The 19,314-nt window shown below is 43.8% G+C and overlaps 1 protein-coding gene across 1 annotated transcript in view; it reads left to right on the forward strand.

The window, feature by feature from the left end:
• Positions 1 to 19,314, forward strand: part of LOC140421238 (phosphatidylinositol 3,4,5-trisphosphate 5-phosphatase 2A-like) — a 189,888-nt gene that overhangs the window by 66,761 nt on the left and 103,813 nt on the right. Inside the window, exon 3 of the mRNA XM_072505798.1 lies at positions 263 to 326. Coding sequence (XP_072361899.1) covers positions 263 to 326 — 64 coding nt within the window. The remainder of the gene's footprint in view (positions 1 to 262; positions 327 to 19,314) is intronic.

Consider the following 19,314-nt stretch of genomic DNA (forward strand, 5'->3'; position numbering starts at 1 on the left):
ATTTCTACTTAACCCGTGTTAAGAACAAAAGCAAGGTGCAAGGTTGAAAGGCAGGGAGGCAAAAGAAAAAGCAAAGCTTCATGGAGAGGAGATAAGAAATTTTGTTTCACCATATTTGGAGTCAATTTTGTATCCCAGAGAGGAAAGGATAGCACATTGCAACTTCAGTCTCATTGGCATGGTGATCTACATCTGTATATTGTAGCCATCTTCAATCGTGGCAAATCTACTGAAGAATAACATGTCTCTTCTTTCCATGCAGGTATCTAAAGCAAGTTTATACATACAGGATCCTGCAAGATGAAGAAGGGTTTCTGGCTGTCCAGGTAAGCAGAATGACATAGCACATTCAAAATAATGTACTTGTGTTTGTTATTGTTCTGCATTTAGTCTTGAGCACACTCATGTTTGTACATTCTTATTTCATCCATTCATGGAATGTGGGCGTCATTCACAACACCAGTTTTTATTGACCATGAGAAGGTTGTGGTGAGCTATCCTCCTGAACCGTGGTGTAAGTGCACCCACAGTACTTTTAGGGAGGGAGTCCTATGAGATGGATGATAGGTCTGAAAGGCCGATAGGGTGTGTGTCAAGAATCCTTTCAGAGGCCAAAAAAGGCGACTCACAAATCGAGAAGGAGCCTTCCACATCGTACACTTGGTTGATTGATTATTTACTGTTCTTGACTTAACTCTTCACTGCTTTATCAATAGTCTTTGACGTCAAGAAATTCCACCAGTACTTACACAGTAGGCCCTTCACCATCATTTCTGACCACAAACTGCTCTTGGGTCTCTTCAAAGAGGACAAGGCTATCGTGCCGATCACCTCGGCAAGAGCTAAACAGCTGGCTTGCATGAAAATGAAATGAAAATCGCTTATTGTCACGAGTAGGCTTCAATGAAGTTACTGTGAAAAGCCCCTCGTCGCCACATTCCGGCGCCTGTTCGGGGAGGCTGGTACGGGAATTGAACCGTGCTGCTGGCCTGCCTTGGTCTGCTTTAAAAGCCAGCGATTTAGCCCAGTGTGCTAAACCAGCCTCCCGCTGGCCAGCAGCGTGGGTTCAATTCCCGTACCGGCCTCCCCGAACAGGTGGTGGAATGTGGTGACTAGGGGCTTTTCACAGTAACTTCATTGAAACCGTTTTGTGACAATAAGCGATTATTATTATAACTGAACAATGGGCTAGTTAGTTCTATCCGCCTATGGACATACTTTAAGGCACGAACCACATAGCAAATCTGAATGCACTTGGACATCTACCCTTGCAGGATAGTACCTGTACTCCAATTCCACAAGAAATCATCATGGCATTAAATGGTTTCTTCACATTGCCAGTCTTGGCAAAGCAGATCAGGTATTGGACTAATCAAAATCCACTTCTGTCCAAAGAGAAAGACAAAATGCTTACAAGGTGGGTAAATGAGCCAGTTTCCGAGGAAATTAAACAATTCTTTGCCTGCAAGAAAGAATTGAGTTGTTAGGGTGGCATCATATTCTGGGTCGCAAGAGCAGCCATTCCTGTACCAGGCAGAGAGCTGCTCTTAACTGAATTACACAGCACTCATCATGGCATCTCTAAGATGAAGATGCAGATGACACTCAGATAGGTGCTGTTGCATATAGTGAAGGGGACTGTTGGAATAATACAGCAGAATATAGATAGATTGGAGAGTTGGGCAGCGAAATGGCAGATGGAGTTCAATCTGGACAAATGCGAGGTGATGCATTTTAGAAGATCAATTTCAGGTGTGAATTATACAGTAAATGACAGAACCCTGAGGAGCATTGACATACAGAGGGATCTGGGCATTCAGGTCCATAGTTCCATGAAAGTGGTAATGCAGGTGGATAAGGTGGTCATCAAGGCATGTGGCATTGTTGCCTTCATCGGCCGGGGAATTGAGTACAATAGTTGGCAGGTCATGTTACAGTTGTATAAAACTTTAGTTAGGCCACATTTGGAGTATTGCATACAGTTCTGGCCGCCACACTACCAGAAGGACGTGGATACTTTGGAGTAAGTGCAAAGAAGATTTACCAGGATGTTGCCTGGTCTGGAGGGTGTTAGCTATGAAGAGAGGTCGAATAAACTCAGATTGTTTTCATTGGAAAGATGGAGATGAAGGGGAGACCTGATTGAGATCTACAAAATTAGGAGAGGTATAGACAGGGTGAATAATCAGAAACTTTTTAACAAGGTGGAAGACTCAGTGACAAGGGGGCACAGGTTCAAGGTGAGAGAGGGAAGGTTTTGGGGGGATGAACGGAGAAAGTTTTTCACGCAGAGAGTGATGGGAGCCTGGAATGTATTGCCAGTGGAGGTGGAGGAGGCAGGCACAATAGCAACATTTAAGATGGATCTTGATAGACACATGAATGGGCGGGGAAAGGGGGGGATACAGATCGTTTGGGCAATAAGTATTAGGTCTAAATAAGGAATCTGGATCGGCACAGGCTTGGAGGGCTGAAGGGGTCGTTCCTGTGCTGTAATGATCCTTGTTCTTTGACAGATGTTATGGCCAGATAATTGATGCTGATATCAAGGAGCTAGTAAAGCACTGTAAACGGTGCCAACTGCAACAAAGGTTTCCTGCTACAGCCTCACTGCATCCTTGGGAATGGCCTGGCCGGCCATGGGTACAAATCCATATTGATTATGTTGGTCCATTTCAGGGCAGAGTTTTTTGTCAAATTATTGCTGGCCTGTTAGCTATCAAACTCACCACAGTTTGGGAACCGCATGGCTGCTTATTGCCTCGTCTCATAGAATCATGTTTTAAAAAATTTAGAATACCCAATTATTTTTTTCCAATTACGGGGCAATTTAGCGTGGCTAATCCACCTATCCTGCGCATCTTTGGGTTGTGGGGGCGAAACCCACGCAAACACGGGGAAAATGTGCAAACTCCACACAGACAGTGACCCAGAGCCGGGGTCGAACCTGTGAGGCAGCAGTGCTAACCACTGCACCACCGTGCTGCCCTCAATAGAATACCGACAATGCAGAAGGAGACCACCAACACTTATTGTTAATATAACCCATCTGACCTCCATTTTATTTAAAAAGCCTTAATTTAACATCTTGCAAATCTTTTGCCGAGTGTTGCAATGTTTGAACAAAACCAATGTGAAATATTCAAATGAAATCTGTAAGTTAATATTAGATGCCCCAGGACATTATTTTGGGTAACAATTTTGAACTGGATGTATGCTTCAGCAAACCTCGCACCCCCAGACTACTTTCAGTTTTTGAACCGCTTAGAATGATTGATAAGAGATAACGAATTCCAAGCATTTTGAAGATTTATTTTCCCTGGAGGAACTTAAGAACAAAGAACAAAGAAAATTACAGCACAGGAACAGGCCCTTCGGCCCTCCCAGCATTCGCCGATGAGGATCCTTTATCCAAACCTGTCGCCTATTTTCCAAGGATCTACTTCCCTCTGTTCCCCGCCTGTTCATATGTCTGTCTAGTTGCATCTTGAATGATGCTATCGTGCCCGCCTCTACCACCTCCACTGGCAAAGCATTCCAGGCACCCACCACCCTCTGCGTAAAAAACTTTCCACACACATCTCCCTTAACTTTGCAGCTTCCCCAGTGGCTGCATTCACTGTGCAGCTTGTACTTTGCTCTATACATGCCTGTTCTGAGTTAATTGACCTTTCAGTCACAGAGAAAGAGAAAAATCAACTCCCAATTTCACCTGGTGTGCATTTCTGGATGTCAAATAATTGCTGGCCTGTGCTTAGCTATCACACTCACCACAGTCTGGGAACTCTGTGTGTGGATGCTTATAACCTAGTTTCGTAGAATCATAGAATCCCTACAGTGCAGAAGGAGGCCATATGGCCCACCGTGTCTGCTCCGACCCTCCGAAAGAGCAGCCTATCCGGGCCCATTGCCCCACTCTATCCCCATAGCCCACCTAAACTTTGGACACTAAGGGGCAATTTAGCACAGCCAAACCACCTAACCTGCACTGCTTTGGACTGTGGGAGGAAACCTACTCAGACGGGATGAACATGTAAACGCTACACAGACAGTCACCCAAGGTCGGATTTGAACCTGGGTGCCAGGCGCTGTGTGGCAAGCGGTCCTAACCATTGTGCCACCGTGCCGCCCGCACGCATGAAGAATGGGCAGAGCGTCACAGGTAGTGCCTGTTGTGTTTTGATGCTTCGGATAACGCAGGCTGCTACTTGATGCAGTCTTAACTAAAGGATGCTCCAGACTCTGAAATGAGTTCAACGTGTTTATTGAACTATTAACACAGTTCTCAAATGAGTTCGACTCTCTGCTAATCTAACTGTAGTAACTCAGTCTAACTGTACCAGCTTGCTCTAAGCCACGTGCTGGGGTGTGATGCTGCTGATCAACCCTGTCTAACTCTCTAGATGTCTGTCTGTGGAACGAGGCAGGGTGTGAGTGCCTCATCCCTTTTATAGTGTTTATGTCATGCCCCCTTGTGTTGATGCCACCTCTGAGTGTCCTGACTGCCCATTGGTTGTGTCCTATTCCGAGTGTTCATTGGTTGCATGTTTGCATATTATGACATCTCCCCCCCTTTTTTTTAGATGTATATACATGTGAATGTGTCTGTCTAATGTGACTGACTGAGGAATACAGAACAGAACAAACAAAACAAATGCTCATAAGTCCAGCCCCTGAGGCTTGCGTCTGATCCTTGTCGACTGCCGGAGTGGTGGTGGAGGGGATGACGGCGTCTTGACAGGCGAGTGGGAGGCACGACTGGTGGTGCAGATCTGCACAGGGCTGCATAGTGGTTTGGTTTCCCAGCATTTGCCTCTTGCAGGGCAGTTTTTTATAAAATGGGCGGTGCCGCAGTTCGCACACGTCATGACGTTGGCGTCATGACGCTCAGTGTGTCCCTGCGCATGCGCGGTGCGGTTCGTGTTCCCGATTGCATTGTGCATGCCTCGGGCCCCGGGAAAAGTGAGCGAAATGGCCGCTTTCGTCAATGTGGAGGCGCTGCATCCGTGAGATGGCCTGAACACTCTCCAACTCGTGGGAGGCTTGTTTTTCACTTTCTGCCGTTTTGTACTGTGAATAGCGATTTCTAGAGTGCTCATGCACAGTACACGTTTCAATCGCGACTGGCAGGGTCATGTGCTTGATTTTCAACAATTGCTCTCGCAGAGGATCAAAGTGGACTCCAAAAATGATTTGGTCTCTGTTTATGGAGTCAGTGATATCACTGAAGTTTCAGGATTGCGCGAGCAGTCTAAGGTTAATTAGATAGGAGTTGAAGGATTTGTCTTTACCTTGCATCCTCTGCTTGAAGATGTAGCGCTCGAAGATTTTGTTGGTGTCCACCTCGCAGTGGCTGTCGAATTTGTCCAGGATGGTTTGGTACTTTGTTTTGTCCTGCCCTTCAGAAAAGTGAAAGGAGTTGAAGATCTCTATCGCATGGTCACCCGCAGTGGTGAGTAGAAGAGCTATCTTCCGCGCATCGGTCGCGCCATTGAGGTTGGATGCTTCCACGTATAGTTGCATGATCGCCAGTTGCCACTAAGATTGCCCGTGGTCCTGAGCTGATGAGGGGCCTCAATCTTGTCCATTGTGCCTGTATTCAGTAGCTGATTGTCACGAATCTTGCTGAGTTGAACTAAATAGATTGAACAGCCACACCTGGTATCATGTTGTGTTATGCTACTTCGGATAACACAGGCTGCTACTTGATGCAGTCTTAACTAAAGGATGCATCAGACTCTAAAATGAGTTCAACTTGTTTATTGAACTATTAACACAGTTCTCAAATGAGTTCGACTCTCTGCTAATCTAACTGTAGTAACTCAGTCTAACTGTACCAGCTTGCTCTAAGCCACGTGCTGGGGTGTGATGCTGCTGATCAACCCTGTCTAACTCTCTAGATGTCTGTCTGTGGAAAGAGGCTGGGTGTGAGTGCCTCATTCCTTTTATAGTGTTTATGTCATGCCCCCTTGTGGTGATGCCACCTCTGAGTGTCCTGACTGCCCATTGGCTGTGTCCTATTCTGAGTGTTCATTGGTTGCATGTTTGCATATCATGACAGTGCCAACAGTATCCCAACAGAAAAGTCAGCCCATCCAGCAGAGATAGGAGAACAGATTAATTGTTTCCTTATTTTTTAAAGCCAAGCTGGCAATTCCTCCCCATTGCCCACTCTCCTTCAGATTCGTTTTTTTTAGCTTGGCACAATGCCAGCGAGTCTAGGCCATGGTGCACTCCGACCCCTCGTTTTGAATTTTACACTTTGATTTTAAACTGGAGAAACTCTTAGTCATCACAGCCTGCAATTCACTTCCATCCAAACCATTGTGGCACTATCTCCACTGTACTTCTCCAGTAGGACTGATGCCAGATGGCATCTGTAATGCAGCTTTGCTGAGTGACTTCAGACTCTATGCCACAGCTTAGTGGAACCAATCAGTGAACAAATTAACCACACAACATTTACTCTGTGAAACCTGTTTGACCATAGTTATAGTTATATTTATAGCCAGAAAACCGCATGTTTCATTCATTTAGACCAGGAGACTTTCTTTAGTTTATTCCTTATTTCTATATTTTGCTCAAATTTGAACCACATGGTTTGAATTGTGTTATCATTTATTGAACAAGTTTCAACATTTGTACTCAATATCAGCTTGAAGCACCCGAGGTCAGGTGTAATAAAGGCTTGAAACTGAGTAAAGTTTCTGTGCCATGCATCAAGCAATCTTACCAGAAGTGTTGCATTCTTTAGAAGCAGAGTAATTTTCCCACTATATCTCGCTCTCCAAAACACTCCCTGGCATAGTATGATTTAAGTTATAGTAAATCTTCCTGTACAGTACAGATCTTGACTCGAAATTTCAGTGACGCAGAATTTCAGTGAACCACTTAATCAGATTCATATTTCTATCTGTCCCCTGCACCCACCCTGTCTCCATCAGCTATACCTGTGGTTTATATGAATGAGACTGCTGATTTAAGATCAAAGTGTGGGCTGTTTATCACCTCTCCCCATGGCTACTACTGATTAGAACTTTTACAGATGGTACAGAGAGAACGATTTCACCTCATCTCGGTGGCTCTTATTCAAACCACAACCTGGAAGCGTGAAAGGGTTAAAAGTGTAACTCCCCCTTTTTCTTAAAAATGTGTGCAATCGTTTGCAATCGGACCTTTTTTGAAACTTATTTAATCCCCATTGTCTGTCTTTGCTGCAGACTTTCTGGTGTATTCTTTCTTTTTGGTGATAACAATGCAGTCACTTGAGTGACGCATTTCCTCACAAAATATCAAGGGCTGTTTTTGCACAATCCCTGTGTTGATGTGCAAAACTGAAAAGCCTGAGCAAAGCCCACACTCTGATCTATTTCCTCTAAGATCAGACAGTGAACATCAACAGAATAGCTTTGCCGTTTGTTGCCGTCAACTAAGATTCATAATTTTTACTTCAAGGGTATTGAGTATTCGTGAAACAATGGCACCCACCATTTCCCAGCCCAATGAAAACTGATTCAGGTTTGCCTTGGAGAAATCCTATCCAGGAAGGGTCGACTATCCCCCATTAACTGGGATGGCAGGCAGTTTAGAAGTGCCATGCCCTGAAAAAAAGTATTCTGTGGCACGGTGGCACAGTGGTTAGCACTGCTGCCTCACAGCTCCAGGGTTCGTGTTCAATTTCGGCCTTGGGTCACTGTGTGGAGTTTGCACTTTCTCCCTGTGACTGCGTGGGTTTCTTCCAGGTGCTCCGGTTTTCTCCCACAGTCCAAAGTTATGCAGGTTAGGTGGATTGGTAATGCTAAATTGCCCCTTAGTCTCCAGGGTTGTGCAAATCAGGCTATGGGTTTAAGGGGATATGGCGGGGCAATGGTCCTAGGTAGTTGTCTCTTTCGAAGGGTCATTGCAGACTTGATGGGTCGAATGGCCTCTTTCTGCACTGTGGGGATTCCATGATTATATGATTTGGCTTTTTCAGGATTGATTTCAGTTTCCTCAAATTGCAACCTCAATCAAATAAATGGACTTGTTCCTGGTAGCTTCATGGAAATGTTTCTCTGTTGAAGCTGTTGATTTTGTGTTGGAGACCAACAATTTGCATTTATAATAATAATAATCGCTTATTGTCACAAGTAGGCTTCAATGAAGTTACTGTGAAAAGCCCCTGGTCGCCACATTCCGGTGCCTGTTCGGGGAGGCTGGTAAGGGAATTGAACCCATGCTGCTGCTTTGTTCTGCATTACAAGCCAGCTATTTAGCCCAGTGTGCTAAACCAGCCCCTAGGTTTATATGTCACTGCGTGTGTTGAAAATTGTTTCAAAGTTTCTAATGGGGCATTTGATGGGGCGGAGATGAGGTGGATGGAAAAAAATGCGTAAAGAGGCTTATGAAAGTTGGGAGAACAGTGTAAGTCAGGATTTCCGAAGAGAATTTGGAAGTCTTGCGTACACTGACACAAGGATTGGCTTCTGATGGTTAAAAGGAGGAATCAGAGAACATCCTCTTTCCAGGGTTTGAGGAAAGGTGGGGGGGGGGGGGGGGGGGGGGGGCAGGTCCGTACTCATAACTCCAGAGTATTTCCCACATGTGATGGAAAGAGACCTCAGAATTATCAGTTCCCTGGGGCACAGGGGACCCGGGTAGCTTGGCAAATGTGGAAATGATGGAACGATCGAGGTTTTTTTGCGGCAGAGAACTGTCAAGGATTCTTTGAGGTTTTTGAAAAGGGACGGGAAGGCTGGTGAGGAGAGCAGTTGGGGGAAATCATCCGTCGGGGTGTAAATGAGATGCTGAAGTGGGGGATGAAGGGAGTTCCATGAAACGGCATGGGAAAAAGCCAGTTCCCCTGCTGGGGAGGGGGTGAACAATGGAAATGCTATTGAGAGCGGTGGGATCGGAAGTTCCTGCCGTTGGCCAATCCCAAAACATTCCACGGGGTGAGGGCGGTGGAGGGGTGGAAAATCCCACTTTAGGACTGAGAGCAAAAAAAATTGATGACAAATAGGGGAATGTTGCGATCTATTTTGTTTGCTCCGCTCCAATTGCAGCATAGTTTAGTCTGTAGCATGCTTGGTTGCACCCAAAGTTTCTTAAGCTTTGCAAAAGCATATAACTCAAGTCATTTTCCACTGTAGTGCAATGTAAGAGCTATCTTACTGTGGTTTGGTACAATTTCAATCCTCTCCTGATTGGTCTAGCTGAAACATAGTCAAGACCTTCATTCTATTTCTGGAGTGGGCTGCAATATGTTGCTGAAGTGATATTTTTAGTTTTGCAAATTTGCATTTGATTTAGTTGCTGAGTTTTGGGTGTGAGAGTTGGTTGACTTGCTATGCCATTCCCTTCCAGAAACCTGTAGCACAAAGAGCAATTATTCATAGAATCACTACAGTCACTACAGTGCAGAAGGAGGCATTTCAGCCCATCAAGTCTGCATAGCCCTCTGAAAGAGCATCCTAACCAGGCTACCGCCCACTCCTTGCAACCCTGTAACCGAACTTAACACACAGATCCCTGGACACTAAGGGACAATTTAACATAGCCTGTCCACCTAAACCTGCACATCTTTGGACTGTGGGGGAAAACAGAGCACCCGGAGGAAACCCATGACAACACAGGGAGAGTGTGCAAACTCCAGACAGGCAAGACAGGAATAGGTGGGTGCCCAGCGCTGTGAGACAGCAGTGTAACCACTGTACACCAGGAACAAAAACAGCGTGGGACTTGTATAAAATGAACTGAACCACTGTTATAAAGCCAATCTGCTGAACTATAGAACCTTTATGGGCCAGTGTTTAGAGAACCCCAAAGTGTATCATGGAGTTCTCCTGACCTACAACTTTTAATAGATTGTGGTATGGGGAGCACACGGCTCACTCTACAAGTGTGGTACAGCAAAAATAGAAAAGTATTTTTTAAAGCAAAACAATGTTTATTCTATGAACTCAAGTTAACCTTTTTAAAACATACAGTGAACATCTTAGCAACCATTAATTCAAATACAACCCCCAAAGAATACAACACTAAGTAATTCCTACTTTCCTCTTAACATTCATTAGACTTAAAACAAAACCTTTCAACAGAAGCATATCAGGTTAAAGTCACTACTGAGAGCAGTTATTGGTTTTAAATCACCAAAGGAACGATTTACCTTCTTTAGATTACAGAGAGGGACTCGAATACACCTTCTGGCTGTGACTGCAGCTATCTGAAAACTAAACTAAAACACAGCCTGCAGCAAACAGCCTAAAACGAAAATAAAAAGCTGACAGACAGCCGAGCTCCACCTACTCTCTGACACCAGTAATAAACATCCATTTCTTAAAGGTACTCTCACTACAGATACTTTTATACACACCCATTTATAAACATCCATTTCTTAAACGTACTCTCACATGACACATCCCCCAAGAAAAAAAAAATAAACCATCAACTTCAAGATGGTTTCATTTTTCACCTTTTCACCATCCTTTAAGAAATGCACACAGTAAATATACTTTATTGTTTCAAAAAAAACACACGCAAACAGGTATCAAAATATAGTCCATTTTTTTCGTTCTTCTTCCTCCAACTGAAATCTTTCTCGATTGACAGCCTCTTTGAACAAGAAGGTCTCTGCATGATCCGTTCATTTCTCTACACCTTGGCATTTCTCTTTAAAGTCAGATACTTTAGTTCAATCTGATCACAGAGCCCCTTGTAATTCTCCAACACAGGAGCATTGGTTATCCCAGCTTTCAGGCAGTCAAATGCCTATTGACACTCCACTGTCCACTTAAATTTCTGACGTTTCTTCAGCAAGTCCATCAGTGGAGCAACAACGCTGTAAAACATTTGCACAAATGTTCGATTAAATCCACTCATGCCAAGAAATCGCATTACTTCCCTTCATCTTGAGGGTATAGGAAACTCCTCAAGGAAAGTGACGGGCTTTTCCAAATTCACTTTTGGCTACGTTTATCACTAAACCCGCCTCCTGAAGTCGATCGAATAACTCCATCAGGTGTTTTAAATGTTCTTTCCATGTCTGGCTGAAAATTACCAGATCGTTGATGTAATTGGGTAATCCTGAAACAACTTTGTTAGTTAACCGTTGAAATGTGGCTGGGGTATTTTTCATGCCAAATGGCATAACTTTGAATTGGTATATTGACCAAAAATTAGTTAAAAATAACTAAATTTGGTTGACTCATGAGGTGCATCCTTAATTGCAAACAGTACAAATGGAATTCCTTTATCCCAATCTTCTGGATAATCGTGACAATATGCCCTCAACATTGTCTTTAATGGCTGATGCCACCTTTCTAATGCTCCCTGCGATTCGAGATGGCATGCAGTTGATTTAAATTGTTTTATTCCTAAGCTATCCATAACATCTTTGAATAATCTTGAGGTAAAATTCGATCCTTGATCCGATTGTATTTCTGTGGGTAGTCCATATCCAGTAAAGAATTTAAGTAACTCCTCCACAATCTTTTTAGCTGTAATATTATGTACTGGAATGGCCTCTGGAAACCCAGTAGACACATCCATTATAGTCAAAAGATATTGATTCCCACTTTTCGTTTTAGGAAGCGGTCCTACGCAATCAATTAGGACCCTTGTAAAAGGTTCTTCAACTGCTGGAATGGGTATTAAGGGCGCTGGTTTTATCACTGCTTGAGGTTTCCCTATCACTTGACATGCATGACATGATTGACAAAATTTAACTACATCTTTACGTAGTCCAGGCCAATAAAAATGTTTTTGGATTTTAGCTTGAGTTTTCCTTCTTCCAAAATTACCTCCCACTGGTACCTCAGATGCAACTCACAACACCTCCTTTCTATACCCAACTACTTGATGAACGTCTTCCCACTTTTCATCCGCCTGCATATGTATAGCTCTCCATTTTCTCATCAAGACATTATTTTTACGGTAATAACACTCTGGTATACACTCAGATTCCTCTTCCGTGCATGCTTTCTAATACATCCGTTTTATTTCTACACGTTTTGTTGTAACTCCGCCAATTTTCCTGAACTAAAAATATCTGCCTCATCCTCCACCTGTTCTTGTTCTTTTTCAACCATCTGATCAAAAATCGTTTCTGATAATTGCACTTCAACTTTATCTTCACTCTCTGATTTCTCCTCTTGTCTTAATCTGTGACTTTGCGACCTTGTTACTACACAATCCGGAAAAGTCCCAGGATATTCGTCCTTCAACATTTCAGTTGTCTGATTTTCCACTGGCTTATCAACCTTACCTTATATAATGGAACACTACTCCTCTCACCCTGAATTTCACACATTACCACATTTACTGGCAACATTCTTCCCAAACTACATAACTCCTCATCTCTTACCATTAAAGATTGACTAGCTCCCGTATCTCTTAAAATTGTGACTTCTTTACCTGCTCCTCCTGATACACATGAGTAAACTTTACCCACACAAGTAAATTCTTTAAAGAGATCTGGCACCTTAAGACCATAAGACATAGGAGCGGAAGTAAGGCCATTCGGCCCATCGAGTCCACTCCACCATGGCTGATTTCAACTCCATTTACGCGCTCTCTCTCCATAGCCCTTAATTCCTCGAGAAATCAAGAATTTATCAACTTCTGTCTTAAAGACACTCAACGTCCCGGCCTCCACCGCCCTCTGTGACAATGAATTCCACAGGCCCACCACTCTCTGGCTGAAGAAATTTCTCCTCATCTCTCTTCTAAAGTGACTCCCTTTTATTCTAAGGCTGTGCCCCCGGGTCCTAGTCTCCCCTGCTAATGGAAACAACTTCCCTACATCCACCCTATCTAAGCCATTCATTATCTTGTAAGTTTCTATTAGATCTCCCCTCAACCTCCTAAACTCCAATGAATATAATCCCAGGATCCTCAGACGTTCATCGTATGTTAGGCCTACCATTCCTGGGATCATCCGTGTGAATCTCCGCTGGACCCGCTCCAGTGCCAGTATGTCCTTCCTGAGGTGTGGGGCCCAAAATTGCTCACAGTATTCTAAATGGGGCCTAACTAATGCTTTATAAAGCTTCAGAAGTACATTCCTGCTTTTATATTCCAAGCCTCTTGAGATGAATGACAACATTGCATTTGCTTTCTTAATTACGGACTAAACCTGCAGGTTTACCTTTAGAGAATCCTGGACTATGACTCCCAAGTCCCTTTGCACTTCAGCATTATGAATTTTGTCACCGTTAGAAAATAGTCCATGCCTCTATTCTTTTTTCCAAAGGGCAAGACCTCGCACTTGCCCACGTTGAATTTCATCAGCCATTTCTTGGACCACTCTCCTAAACTGTCTAAATCTTTCTGCAGCCTCCCCACCTCCTCCATACTACCTGCCCCTTCCACCTATCTTTGTATAATCGGCAAACTTAGCCAGAATGCCCCCAGTCCCGTCATCTAGATCGTTAATATATAAAGAGAACAGCTGTGGCCCCAACACAGAACCCTGCGGGACACCACTCGTCACCGGTTGCCATTCCACAAAAGAACCTTTTATCCCAACTCTCTGCCTTCTGCCTGACAGCCAATCGTCAATCCATGTTAGTACCTTGCCTCGAATACCATGGGCCCTTATTTTACTCAGCAGTCTCCCGTGAGGCACCTTATCAAAGGCCTTTTGGAAGTCAAGATAGATAACATCCATTGGCTCTCCTTGGTCTAACATATTTGTTATCTCTTCAAAGAACTCTTAACAGGTTTGTCAGGCACTACCTCCCCTTACTAAATCCATGCTGACTTGTCCTAATCCGACCCTGCACTTCCAAGAATTTAGAAATCTCATCCTTAACAATGGATTCTACAATCTTGCCAACAACCGAGGTTAGGCTAATTGGTCTATAATTTTCTATCTTTTTCCTTGTTCCCTTCTTGAACAGGGGGGTTACAACAGCGATTTTCCAATCCTCTAGGACTTTCCCTGACTCCAGTGACTTTTGAAAGATCATAACTAACGCCTCCACTATTTCTTCAGCTATCTCCTTTAGAACTCTAGGATGTAGCCCATCTGGGCCCGGAGATTTATCAATTTTTAGACCTCTTAGTTTCTCTAGCACTTTCTCCTTTGTGATGGTTACCATATTCAACTCTGCCCCCTGACTCTCCTGAATTGTTGGGATATTACTCATGTCTTCTACTGTGAAGACTGACGCAAAGTACTTATTTAGTTCCTCAGCTATTTCCTTGTCTCCCATCACTAGATTACCAGCGTCATTTTGGAGCGGCCCAATGTCAACTTTTGCCTCCCGTTTGTTTTTAATGTATTTAAAGAAACTTTTACTATCATTCCTAATGTTACTGGCTAGCCTACCTTCATATTTGATCCTCTCTTTCCTTATTTCTCTCTTTGTTATCCTCTGTTTGTTTTTGTAGCCTTCCCAATCTTCTGACTTCCCACTACTCTTTGCCACATTATAGGCTTTCTCTTTTGCTTTGATGCATTCCTTAACTTCCTTTGTCAGCCATGGCTGCCTAATCCCCCCCCCCCCCCCCCCTCTGATAACCTTTCTTTTCTTTGGGATGAACCTCTGTACTGTGTCCTCAATTACTCCCAGAAACTCCTGCCATTGCTGTTCTACTGTCTTTCCCACTAGGCTCTGCTCCCAGTCGATTTTCGTCAGTTCCTCCCTCATGCCCCTGTAGTTACCTTTATTTAACTGTAACACCTTTACATCTGATTCTACCTTCTTTCTTTCAAATTGGAGATTGAATTCTACCATATTATGATCACTGCCTCCTAAGTGTTCCCTTACTTTAAGATCTTTAATCAAGTCTGGCTCATTACATAACACTAAGTCCAGAATGGCCTGTCCCCTCGTGGGCTCCATCACAAGCTGTTCCAAAAAGCTCTCCTGTAAACATTCAATGAATTCCCTTTCCTTGGGTCCACTGGCAGCATTATTTACCCAGTCCACCTGCATATTGAAGTCCCCCATGATCACTGTGACCTTGCCTTTCTGACATGCACTTTCTATTTCGTGGTGCATTTTGTGCCCCCGGTCCTGACCACTGTTAGGAGGCCTGTACATAACTCCCATTATGGTTTTTTTGCCTTTGTTGTTCCTCAACTCTACCCACACAGACTCCACATCATCTGACCCTATGTCGTTTAGTGCTATTGATTTAATTTCATTCCTAATTAACAGGGCAACCCCGCCCCCTCTGCCCACCTCTCTGTCTTTTCGATAGGTTGTGAATCCCTGGATGTTTAAATGCCAGTCCTGAATCCCCTGCAACCACGTCTCTGTGATGCCTACCACATCATACCTGCCAGTCACAATCTGGGCCACAAGCTCATCTACCTTGTTCCATACACTGCGCGCATTTAAATATAGCACTTTTAATTCTCTATTCACCGTCCCTTTTTGTTTTCTTAGTGTGGTGGACCTTGGTTTACTGAGCCTTTCCATACACTGTGTCATATTTTGTGGGATGTGGACTATCGTAACCTCTCCTGAGTTTTGTCTTTTCGTGCTTTTTTGTATTCCTAAGCAGCTACGCTTCCCACTGATTACTTCACCTCTTGGTTCCCTGACTTTCCCTTTCCCCCCCAATCTCTAGTTTAATCAATCACCTCTTGATCAGGCTGTACATTCTTTTGCACCTCCTTTGCTTCACTTGGGCTTTCCTTTACCACTTTAACAAACCCCACTGTCTTATCCTGTTTTACCACATCAGCCTTCCCAGTGCTTTTCTTCAACCACCAACACTGACTTTACATGGCCTAGTTTATTACAGTGAAAACATTTGAAATGTTTTCATTTCTTTTCCACCCTCCTGGATTTCTTTTTTATCTGAGGTACACTCTCCTTATTATCTCCCATCAGATCACCTTTACCACTTGAGTATTTTGCATGTCCCCAGTTTCTATCCCTCACAGGCTGAAACTGAAGTTGGAAACCAAGCATTGGTTTATGAACTAATTCATAATCATCTGCCATTTCTGCTGCTAACCTCACAGTTTTAACCCTCTGCTCTTCCACATGAGTTCTCACTACATCAGGAATTGAATTTTTAAACTTCTCCAAAAGTATAATTTCTCTGAGCGCTTCATACGTTTGGTCTATTTTCAAAGCCCCTATCCACCTCTCAAAATTACTCTGATCCTTTCAAACTCCATGTATGTTTGACCAAATTCTTCCCTTAAATTTCTAAACCTTTGTCTGTAAGCTTCAGGCACTAGTTCATATTCACCTAAGATGGATTTTTTCACCCCTTCATACGTCTCAGATACCCCCTCCGGTAGTGATGCAAACACTTCACTAGCCCTACCTACCAGCTTTCTTTGAATCAGTAATACCCACATGTCCTGTGGTCATTTCATTTGTTTAGCCACCCTCTCAAATGAACTGGCAAATAGGGTTAAGGAAAATCCCAAGGCTTTTTACACGTACATAAAAAGCAAGAGGGTAGCCAGGGAAAGGGTTGGCCCACTGAAGGATAGGCAAGGGAATCTATGTGTGGAGCCAGAGGAAATGGGCGAGGTACTAAATGAATACTTTGCATCAGTATTCACCAAAGAGAAGAAATTGGTAGATGTTGAGTCTGGAGAAGGGTGTGTAGATAGCCTGGGTCACACTGAGATCCAAAAAGACGAGGTGTTGGGTGTCTTAAAAAATATTAAGGTAGATAGGTCCCCAGGGCCTGATGGGATCTACCCCAGAATACTGAAGGAGGCTGGAGAGGAAATTGCTGAGGCCTTAACAGAAATCTTTGGATCCTCACTGTCTTCAGGTGATGTCCCGGAGGACTGGAGAATAGCCACTGTTGTTCCTCTGTTTAAGAAGGGTAGCAAGGATAATCCCGGGAACTACAGGCCGGTGAGCCTTACTTCAGTGGTAGGGAAATTACTGGAGAGAATTCTTCGAGACAGGATCTACTCCCATTTGGAAGCAAATGGATGTATTAGTGAGAGGCAGCACGGTTTTGTGAAGGGGAGGTCGTGTCTCACTAACTTGATAGAGTTTTTCGAGGAGGTCACTAAGATGATTGATGCAGGTAGGGCAGTAGATGTTGTCTATATGGACTTCAGTAAGGCCTTTGACAAGGTCCCTCATGGTAGACTAGTACAAAAGGTGAAGTCACACGGGATCAGGGGTGAGCTGGCAAGGTGGACACAGAACTGGCTAGGCCATAGAAGGCAGAGAGTAGCAATGGAGGGATGCTTTTCTAATTGGAGGGCTGTGACCAGTGGTGTTCCACAGGGATCAGTGCTGGGACCTTTGCTCTTTGTAGTATATATAAATGATTTGGAGGAAAATATAACTGGTCTGATTAGTAAGTTTGCAGACGACACAAAGGTTGGTGGAATTGCGGATAGCGATGAGGACTGTCGGAGGATACAGCAGGATTTAGATTGTCTGGAGACTTGGGCGGAGAGATGGCAGATGGAGTTTAATCCGGACAAATGTGAGGTAATGCATTTTGGAAGGTCTAATGCAGGTAGGGAATATACAGTGAATGGTAGAACCCTCAAGAGTATTGAAAGTCAAAGAGATCTAGGAGTACAGGTCCACAGGTCATTGAAAGGGGCAACACAGGTGGAGAAGGTAGTCAAGAAGGCATACGGCATGCTTGCCTTCATTGGCCGGGGCATTGAGTATAAGAATTGGCAAGTCATGTTGCAGCTGTATAGAACCTTAGTTAGGCCACACTTGGAGTATAGTGTTCAATTCTGGTCGCCACACTACCAGAAGGATGTGGAGGCTTTAGAGAGGGTGCAGAAGAGATTTACCAGAATGTTGCCTGGTATGGAGGGCATTAGCTATGAGGAGCGGTTGAATAAACTCGGTTTGTTCTCACTGGAACGAAGGAGGTTGAGGGGAGACCTGATAGAGGTATACAAAATTATGAGGGGCATAGACAGAGTGGATAGTCAGAGGCTTTTCCCCAGGGTAGCGGGGTCAATTACTAGGGGGCATAGGTTTAAGGTGAGAGGGGAAAGGTTTAGAGTAGATGTACGAGGCAGGTTTTTTACGCAGAGGGTTGTGGGTGCCTGGAACTCGCTACCGGAGGAGGTAGTGGAAGCAGGGACGATAGGGACATTTAAGGGGCATCTTGACAAATATATGAATAGAATGGGAATAGAAGTATACGGACCCAGGAAGTGCAGAAGATTGTAGTTTAGTCGGGCAGCATGGTCGGCACGGGCTTGGAGGGCCGAAGGGCCTGTTCCTGTGCTGTACATTTCTTTGTTCTTTGTTCTTTGAAAAAGGCTTCAACCTCCTTCTTGTCAAACCTTGGCCATGCTTGGACATATTTAAATAGATTCCCACCAAGCCTTCGACTTTGACGCTGTTTCTCACTATCTTCATCACTATCTTCATTACAATCCTCAAACTGTACGTTTCCCTTTACTTCTGCCAATTTTAACTGACTGTCATGTTTCAAGGCCATTTTCTGAAGTTCAAACTCTCTCTTTATCTTTCTGATCCGAATCTCCCTTTCTCTTTCTTTTTGTTCTGCTTGGGCTACTCTTTCTGTTTTCCTTTCTTCTCTCTCTTTTTCCTCGCTCTCTCTTTCTCTTTACTTTTCCTCTCTCTCTCTCTTCCATATTCAAGCTGCTTTAATTGAAATGAAATGAAATGAAAATTGCTTATTGTCACAAGTAGGCTTCAAATTAAGTCCCTAGTCGCCACATTCCGTCACCTGTTCAGGGAGGCTGGTACGGGAATTGAACCGTGCTGGTGGCCTGCCTTGGTCTGCATTCAAAGCCAGCGATTTAGCCCTGTGCTCTCAAGTTCCATTTGTTTAATTTGTAACAGAGTTTTTGGCATTTCCAATGAGTCAAACTGTATCTCTGGCAACTTTAAATGCTTAGCCACCGCCATAGTTACCTCATCTTTTCACATTTTGTCAGGTAATGTTAACTGCAATGTTTTTGCCAAATCTAACAGTCTGCTTTTAGTCTCTGTCCATAAGGTACTGCGTGTGACCGTCTCCACCCCCAAAAACTTCAGAGCCTCTGAAAGAGCCATTTTCCACAACACACTCCCTACTTAAACTAAAATACCACACCTGAAAAGCACCCACAATATGCTCAACCCTCACTGTCTTTAAGTGCACAAAGCCAATCCAATAGATTGACTTGTATCCCGGACGAGCCCTCAATTTGTTATGGGCCAGTGTTTAGAGAACTCCAAAGTGTATCATGGAGTTCACCTGACCCACAACTTTGACTAGATTGTGGTATGGGGAGCACACAGCCCATTCTACAGGTGCGGTACAGCAGAAGTGGAAAAGTATTTTTTTAAACAAAACAATGTTTGTTCTATGATTTCAAGTTAACATTTTTAAAACATACAGTGGACATCT

Source organism: Scyliorhinus torazame, chromosome 5 (assembly GCF_047496885.1).
Source record: "Scyliorhinus torazame isolate Kashiwa2021f chromosome 5, sScyTor2.1, whole genome shotgun sequence".
Classification (NCBI taxonomy): Eukaryota; Metazoa; Chordata; class Chondrichthyes; order Carcharhiniformes; family Scyliorhinidae; genus Scyliorhinus; species Scyliorhinus torazame.